This window comes from Neodiprion lecontei, chromosome 7 (assembly GCF_021901455.1).
Source record: "Neodiprion lecontei isolate iyNeoLeco1 chromosome 7, iyNeoLeco1.1, whole genome shotgun sequence".
Classification (NCBI taxonomy): Eukaryota; Metazoa; Arthropoda; class Insecta; order Hymenoptera; family Diprionidae; genus Neodiprion; species Neodiprion lecontei.
In genome coordinates, this window is record NC_060266.1 from 20745909 (window position 1) to 20755434 (window position 9526).

Here is a 9526-nt window from a genome sequence, read left to right on the forward strand (position 1 = left end):
AATTATAATGAAATTATTTAAGCTCTCTGAAATCGACTCGAAAGTCACGTGGTCTGTAAATAATGTATCTTCAACGATTTTCATAAAACATGAGAAATAGTGAGAAAAGAGTTCTTGAAAGAAAAAAAAAATGTATAAATAAAAGTAAATAAATAAAACCCTTGATAAGATGGTTTAATAAAGTCTGACAAAGTATTAAAAAAAAAAAACACGAAACTTCTTTTGAATACGTCAAGAAATCTTCATGAGTAATTTCGGAAAAGTTTCAAAGTCCGAAAAAGTTAGTCAACCAGAAAAGTAATGAACACCCTATTTGAATTTCTATATTAAGAGTGATATTTCCGAAAGAACCTTTTCCCTCAAGATCGTTCTTCATCTTCTTTATCTTCTTCTTCTTATTCTTCTGCTTCTTTGTGACCATATAAAAAAAAAAAAGTTCCACGTATAACGTGTAGAAATGATTTTTTTTCGACTTCCCCCCTTCCTTATTATTCCCGTAACGTATTTTTTCTCTTCTCCGGTTCTTCGATTATACTTGCGACAACTTCGTCATCGGATGCAGCAGCCATTGATGCGTGCAACCCATAAACGTCGTTCCGATTCTCCTCCTTTTCTGGAAGGGATCTTCTTCTTCTTCTTTGGGAGGGGGGGGGGGGGGGGGGGGGGCACGAAATTGGCACGTCGGTGGAAACGGAGCCGCCTGTTTTTTTTTTTTTTGTTTTTTTTTTTTCCCGGTATCCGGAGGTCCGTCCGGTTATCGACTTTCCGATGCATCCGGCCTCCTTCGAACCACGAGTGTGTCTGCGTCAGTTTGCGAGGCTATCAAAGGATCGCCTTGTCCCCTCCTTTTCTCACCGCGACTCCTTCCCGTAACGGAGAAAGTTACGGCGTGTCGACCGCCCTTGTAAACACGGTTCTAAATTGGCCAACATTTCAACCTCGGTGCCTATAAACGGTCCGTTCCTCGATGATACTGATAAAAAGCGCGTGATACACGCGACTCGATCGACTCCGGTGAAACAAGACAAACAACAAGTCACCGAACCGTTTTAGAATCGAAAAATCTCGTCAATCTTATCGTCGAGAACGATCTTCATCGTTTCTCATCTTCTTCCTCTTCCGCCTCTACGCATCCTCGAAGATCACTCCAACTTTTGATTTGAACCAATTTTCGAACCACGAAATCACAAGAGAGCACGATAATAAGAAATAGCGGAAATGGATTGCAGATGGTCGTTGGCCTCGAATGTTCAAGGTAAGACGTGTTTTATTCTTTTTCACCACTTGAATGTTTTCCGGAAAGAGAAGGCAGATAAAGAAACAAGGTCTTGTCCATCATCCGTCGAGGTTTCAACTCGGAATCGTTTATTATTCATTTCGTTAATAATTTCGTGTACCTACCGAGTTGGTTCGTAACGATTATAAGGCTCGCGGTTAGACACGCGCGATTTATAACATAGCCCCGATCGATCGATCGATCAATCAGCCGGCCGATCCATCAATCGATCGATTATCCAATGATCGAAACTCGTAAATCTCATGTAGGCGGGTCATCTTACACGGGATGTACGAGCTGCGGGACTCTTGCTGTTTCTCACAAAGACAAGGTACCAAGAGAGAGAGAGAGAGAGAGAGAGAGAGAGAGAGAGAGAGAGAGGAAGAAGGAGATTTGGAATTAGGGTGCAACGGTGCATCGTACCACCTGTTGATTCGCGACCATTACGACGCCGTGCACCCATACCTCACAACGTCTTGGTACAAGGATTTGTCAAACGGTTGGTTGGTACTGGAATCCATATTACACAATGGTTCTCCGGAAATATTCAGAGTGTTTTTAATCTCGTTCAAACGCAAAACAGTAACGACGAACGGAAAGGTTACGAAGAATATTGAGATATTGACCTCGCTGATAGAGTGGAGTAATGAGTATTGGAATTGTAGGTCAGTGAAGTACGTCATACCATTTATTTGTTAACATTTCGACCCGAGTGAAGGTCTTCCTCGGAACGATACATATTTATTAACACTGTCGGGAACGGAAAATGAAATGAATCAAAATCAATTTAGGACAATATGGATACGACAATGAAGTTATTACGACGATGACGTTGGCATTGTTATCCACAGTTATCCGCTGTAAGGTCAAGTCAAGAAAGGTTATGAACCTTAGATATCGCATGACGTGATCATGTTCGGTAGATTCTCGTATTACAAAGACAAGGTCTTTGGTAGTAGAACGAAATTCCTGAACTTGAACGCGTATTTGACAGACTTCCTGGACTTGGTTCTGACTCATTCAAGGCCACCTATGGCGTCTGCCTCCCATGGTCGACGATCGGTAGCGGATTACAACAATGGCCTTTAATACGTCAGAATCAATCTGAAAGTCTGTACATAGAACTTCGGGTATTTTTAATTTCACTGCGTGAAGTAGCTTCGGCTGACTCGGGCCGTCGCTCGGACAAGAGTTCAACCGACTTCAGGTTAAATCGGAACAAGAGTTCACTCGGCATCAAGTCAATTCAAGATAAGAATTCGACCAACTTCAAGTGAATTTAGAAAAAGACGTCAACCGACTTGACCTGAATTCCGAATAAGAGTTCAACCGAATCCAAGTCAACTGACTCGAGGTGAATTAACTCCGAACAAGACCCGAAATGAATTCTGAATAAGAGTGCAACTGTAAGATTTTAATTGAATCTGAATAAAGACTTTGACTGACTTCAAGTGCATTTAGAATTTCAAACGAACGGAGGATGAGACTAAAACTGATTAAAAATTTATCAAGAATGAATTGAATCAACGTGTTGCCAAGTATACCTCATCATACGATACTTCACGAATTCGACCACTATCGACTAACCGCTGCAGCGTTGGCGAATCGATCCAACTTTGCCGCAACTCCGATTCCATTTCACCCCCGAAAAATATTCCGTAACAACACGGTAGCCAAGAAGCTTAAACAAACCTGACTGAAGTCCAACACGAGGTCCGAACCGATTGGCGACCTGGGGTAGAATGACACCACTCGCTCCATGGATACCATGGGACAATATCTGCACCATAACGCCAACGACAAGGATGACCCAGCCCCATCCTCCCTCAGGATAATAGTGCTGTTTGAGGGTGAGTAGCTGCCTGAGATCGGCGACGAGCCTCGACGATGGTCTTCCAGGGGGATGTTCGTTGCTCCCGAGTCCGCTGTCATGGATGGATAATTGCGGTAGCGATCTGCTCCTGTAGAGGATGGGGGGTCCCCCGGAGGCCTCAGGGCCCTGAAGGTATCGCCTTGTGGCGGCATCCTGCAGAGCTAGTAGATCGTGGGCCTCATCGAGGGGGGAATCGCACCGATTTCGGCATCTCGCCTGCCGATGATGATGCTGGAGGCGATCGTGTGTCTCGCCGCATCCCTCGCACCTGAACGTCGCCGTTCGCAGAGCCGATTCGGGACTGCACGGACTGCGCGCCCCCTTTTCGTGCTGGTGATGAACTTGGGCCCTAGGCGAGAACGTCGCGTCCTGACGGCAGAGGGCGTTGCGGTTAGTTTGGGCCTGACGCGTAGGTGAAACCTTGCGCACCACTTCGGGCTTGAAGACGTATTTCGTCGGGCTTTTTGGCACGCGAATAAGTTTCTGTGTACGATCCTTGTCGCGGGGTGTCCTGCCGGGTTCTGCTCGGACAGCGTCCATCATACGCTTCCCCAGTTCAGACCCGCAGACCCCCGAGGATCACGCGAAATTTCAAACTTGTCTCTTACTTGCTTCGGTAACGCTCCGACATATTTCTCTTTACCGATGTTTGTTTATTCATTTATTTTATTTATTTATTTTTTTTTTTTTTTAAAACAAATCTTCTCCCACGTCACCTCGATCACGCGTAATTTGTTTATTTTCGTTTTGTTCTCTTCACTCACTGGATTACATTTTCTTTCTATTTATTTTTCACGAGCTTTAGTAGTTTTTCGGTGTGTCTTTTGCGTGGTTTGTTTCTTTTTTTTTTTTTTTTTTTTGTTTTTTTAGGTCAGATTCTATTCAACGCTTACACGCTGGTTTCTTTTTTCGCTTTTTCTTCTTCTGCTTCTTCTTCTTCTTCTTCTGGTTACCAATTACACGCGCACCGATCATCCCGGTCACTTGACTTCATGACTGTATCAATACAGGGTCACTGTTATTTCGTATTCGTTGCCGTCACCGGCATTATCTGTTTCACTGCGATTCGACGATGTTGTTCTCTTCTCCTTCAGCACCTATATTATCGATACATATTTTTGTTTTTTTTTTGTTTCTTTCAAATACATTCGACATCATTTTTGTCGCTAGTTACGAATCCGTGCATTTTTGTATTCTTTCGTTATTGTTTCACATCGGAAATATGATTAAATATTCACACAAGTTATGAGTTTTCCATCGTTGATACATGTACAAGTTCTACAAATTCGTTCGCTTTTCTCTTCTCAATGATTTTCCGTACTCGTACAATTATTTTTCGAATATACGCTGTTGTTTCTATCACTTCGCAGTACCAGTACGAAAAGTTACTTATTCTCAGATCGATAAAAAATTTCACGGTGAAAACCCTGCAGCGACGCGGTATAATTGTTTCTTCTTTTATTGCTAATTTTGACCAGTATTTTGCGTGAAATTATCTTTTACGCAATACACGGATAACGAAAAAAATTGAGGACGAATATAAGTAGACGTTCAAATTCATTCGCGCACTTGTCAAAATGTGTTTCCTGCAAAAATTTGACCATTTGTTCATAAAAACTAGTTTATTTAATCCATTCGCTTTTATTTATTATATTTAATTGCCAATTATATACGATTCTTACAAATCGATTGCCGCTATTTGTTTTCTAAATTTATTCTCGCGTTGCGAGAAAAACCGTAGACTTTGTAGAAAGGCAAAAATTCAAATTTCTAAAACATGTCGGAAAAATTTTAAAATCGTCGAAAAATTGTATTCCGTACACAAAAAACTGAGTCATTTCGTACAAGCATTTTCATTCTATACTGAACGGGTCGAGTTGAATCGATCACTCGGCTTAAGCCGCAAACGATTTTTTTTTTTTTTTTTTTTTTCATCTTCCTCTTTCGCATTCTGTAACACGTGGAGAGCGCTCATTACACGTAGATATATCTCATTGAATGACAAACATAAATTGTAAGAAGCAAAACGAGACAAGCGCTCAGGCTGTGCGTGGGTGAGAGCAAGAGTTCCAACTCTTTTATATTCACATCTATTACACATGCGAGAGTGGACCAAAAACCGATCTCCGAGCGCATTCTCACATCCTAAGGTATGCGCAAAAAGAAACGATACAGGTATGTTATATAGCTTTAACTTTTTACCGTTTCTTCGTTTCGTTTCCCTTTCCTTGTTTCTAATTTTTATTTTTTTTTTTTGTTTTTTTCTTATCTTTTCACTACACGTTTTTTCCGTTTCTTGTTCTAACTATCCTCCGTCCTTGTCCCGCGTTCTCTCCGTACCGAATAGCGTACGTGAGTATTTGCACAGGCAGAGGAAGAAAAGAGGAGAAGAAGAGGAGGAAGAAAAAAAAAAAAAATTAGTCAAGTAAAAAATAAAAAAAAAAAAAAAAAAACAACGACGACGACGACAAAAAAAAAGAAAAGGGAAAGAATCGTTTTTGCGTACAGAGCGCAGAGCAAGAGCCAGAGAGATTGGATTGGAGGATAGGGGGGAAAAAATCGATCGTCCTCTTGTTTTTTTGTTTCTCCTTTTTTTTGTTTTTTCGTTTTTCTTTCCGGTTTTTTTTTCTTCTCTCTTTTTTTTGTTTCTTCTTCTTCCTTTCAACCGCGTTAATCAACGTCTTGCAGGCTACTGCAAGTACCGTCGCTGGCAATGTGGCTTTGCGAGAGTGAGAGAGAAGGTGTATGCTTGTATATATGTGTGTGTGTGTGTGTGTGTGTGTATATATATGTATATATACATATATAGGTAAGGTAGGTTATACCTTCAGTGAGAAAGTTTTCTATCAACGCTATACGTATACGATCGCTACTTCGGTGATTCACTCGATCGGCCGGCGCTTTTGCAGAGCTGATATTGTCGGAAAGGGGGGGGGGGGGGGGCAAGGATAACCGCGAAACTATTATGTTACATACGCTATATATATATATATATATATATTCGCAATCTCTGCACTTTGCCTGTCGATTTATTGCAAATTTCATTCAAACTGCCCCCGGGAATCATTATAAGCGTATATCATTACAACCTATAGTCCAACTGTTGTGTTACATTCGATGTCTTTGAAATTACAAATTTAATCCGTTCTATATTTTTGTACGTATCGTAAATACACGCGTTGTGTGTGGAGAAAAAAGAAGAAAGATGGAAAAAAAAAAAAAAAAGAAAGAGAGAAAGAATGAGAGATCGAGAGAGAGAGAGAGAGAGAGAAAAAAAGAGGATACATTGAAAAATGATTGAAAATTCGATGTCCGTTCCTTACCCCCCCCCCCCCCCCCCCCCCCCATCATTTATCGATGATATTGATCGATGTTCAACGTGTAAATATTTGTATTTTCTTATTTATTTATTTATTTTTTTTCTTCATCTGCACACATTAATTTTATCGCGTGTCCTTCCCGCTTGATGTCATCTCTCTGTCAATTATTCTCCACAATCGTGATAAGACGTATCGAATCACGAACCGAAGCTTCAATTTTCCGCAAAGTTTTTCATTTGGAATCTGGCAAAAATCGACGCAATTAATGCGTTTCCGATTAAGGACGATTTTTTTTTTTTTTTGTTCCTCATTCGAATAAATTCTTCCGATTTCTTTTTTTGCCAACTTCACTTCGGCGATAAAATTTGGTAACAAAGCGATGGCGAAGAAGATATATATATATATATATGTATATATGTATATATGTTTTTTTTTTCCTCAAATACTTACACAATTGACGTATTGTTTTACGGATGAAAAAGAAAACTTGATAAAGACATACTGTTTCTGATCTTGATCGCGGAAGTTTTCTTGCCGCGATAAATTTTCATAATTCCGGATCGTAGGTGTGACGGTGACGTAGGAAAAAAAATGATCTGGACGAATGTTAGGCAGGACTATCCTGAATTATAATACATTGACGGGTTCAATTTTTTACGTGTGTTCGAAAACCGGAAACAAGAGCGATAAAACATACGGTGAGTTGAAATTAGAGATCCTCCGACAGATTTATACTTTGCATTTATATTTATGTTCATATATGTATAATCTGTCTATACCTGAACAACATATGTACGTATATTAGTGTGGGTATTATAATAACCTGCGCGAAGCTCGTCGTTTTGCATCACACAACACGTGCAGCGGATAATGAAATTTAACCGATTGATATACGAGAATCGGTACAAAAAAAATTATCTACTAAATATAGTTTTCATTATTCGTAGAATTTTTTTTAATTCTCATTCAGAGTCGTTTTCCGTTTTTTTTTTTTGGTTTTTCTGGTCTTTTTTTTTTTTCACCATACGTACAAGTGTACCGATTAATTACTTGCGGAAAGAAGAGTTGAACAAGAGAAAAAAATAAAGAGAACAAGAAAAATGAATTTACGTGTACCAAGATATTTGTTTAATTTTTTTTTTTCTTCTGTTCTTCCATCTTTTGTTTTACACTTATTTCTGACCGCGAACGGAGAGAATTTTTTTTGCAATGAAAAAATTAACCGAAATAACTTATTTTCGCAATATCTTGCCACCAAAATGTTGCCGTGCGAATTGTCAGCGAAGTTTGAATTGCTGTGAAATTAGTCGAATTGTTCGGAATCGAAATGAAAAAATTTAATTTAATTTTCTTTATTTCTTACGCATATTTTATACTTCGAATCTATCATCTGTGTTCATAGGTTTGGAAATTGTTCACCACATTTTTCATACCACAAAACTCGTGAAATGAATTTGCAAAAAAAAAAAAAAAACAAAAAAACAAAAAAATAAAAAAATAAAAATGAATTTCGACGACGACGATAAAAACTCTTTGCTTCGTTGTTTATTTCCTGCGGGTGTTGTGTATTTTTTTTTTTTTTCCTTCTCTTTTCCTTTCGGGACGAAGTTACAGACTTGTCACATACATTATTTCGAATGATATACACATGTCAATAAACAATTGATCATTGTACAAATTGAACCAAATTTTGCAACGATGGAAATCTCATCATATTTTTTCTCAACACACAAGCGTCATCATAACCCTGTGTGAATATTTTCATAGAATCTAGGGACGAAAAAAAAAACGAATATAAAATTATCGATAAAAACGAAGAAACAAAAAAAAAAAAAAAACGATTAGTCGAACAAAAATTGCAAAAACGGACCTGAGAAGTGATTTTCCTCCACTTTTGCATCACCTCGCCGACAGTGGGTTTTAAATTTTTACGCCCGCTGTTCCGCGATCCCTCAAACTGCATTATGTACGCAAAAATATATTGCGTATACGATGTTTTTGTAAAAGAAACAAGAAAATAATAATTGCAAAATGAAAACTGTACAACGATTTTGAATATCAGTATTGAAATTTTCTACGTTTACGTTTAAGGCATTCGATTTGAGATTTATTAAGTTTATTTATTATATCATCACTCGTGATAGTCGATGATGAAAATTTTGTCAACCGATCGATGGATTGATCGGTTTTTACATTATCTCGTATAATGAAATTGCGGATTAACGCGGTGAACGCGAGCGCAGGATTTGAATGTTTGATTATCGCGCGCGCGGCAAATCTCGAAATCACTCGCCGGCCTTTCGTCGTACGGATAAAATACGCCCAACGACCTTTCCGCACGCGGTCTGTCGGCGGACTGCCGCTGTGATACCTTCGCCGAGAAGAGAGGCTTCGTCTGCGCCGCGGGAGAATTCGAGGAGACGAGACGGACGCCCGGCGTCGCGACGCGACCTGCGATCAACCGCCCCGCCAATTCCCCTTCCTGCACTTCGCCAAATCCTTTCCCCCCCCCCCCCACCCCTCTTGGACCAGGTACCAGGGAAGCTCATCCCCGGATATTGAGAGATGCAAATTGGATTTCAAGCAAGTCGAATTTTTGGTAATTTTTGTTCTGCGCAATTCACGTGGAAGAAGAATTTTATTGTTTGTTCAAGGCTTATGAAATTCGTAGAATCTCAATTATCCAAAGATGCGGAATTCCATTTTGAGCAAATAGTACAGATTGTATTTGAAATAAGTCAGATTTTCGTTAATTTATGTAATCTGCGCAATTGGAATGGAAGAAAAATATTATTTTTTTGTTTAAAGTAGGTGAAATTCGCACGATATCAATTGCCCAAAGATGCGGAAATCAATTTGGAGCAAAATACAAACTTTCGTTAATAAGACACGAATATAATTTGGCACCTTTTTTTCTTTTCACAATGAACGGAATTTGCTCAAACACAAGTCGGAGCAAGCTGATTTAGCGATTTATAATTTTACCTGGAAGAGCAAAGATAATTTTTCACAAATTTTCATACAAAAAAAAAAGGAATTCTGTTTTGCGAATATTAT

The 9526-nt window shown here is 39.3% G+C and overlaps 1 protein-coding gene across 1 annotated transcript in view; it reads right to left on the reverse strand.

The window, feature by feature from the left end:
• The window catches only part of LOC107226883 (monocarboxylate transporter 10), a 111765-nt gene extending 102934 nt beyond the window's left edge, over positions 1 to 8831 (reverse strand). Inside the window, exons 1-2 of the mRNA XM_046745125.1 lie at positions 8340 to 8831; positions 2969 to 4246 (exon numbers count right to left, since the gene is read on the reverse strand). Of these exons, the coding sequence (XP_046601081.1) occupies positions 2969 to 3692 (724 nt within the window). The 5' untranslated portion in view covers positions 3693 to 4246; positions 8340 to 8831. The remainder of the gene's footprint in view (positions 1 to 2968; positions 4247 to 8339) is intronic.
• Between the last annotated feature and the right edge of the window lie 695 nt (positions 8832 to 9526).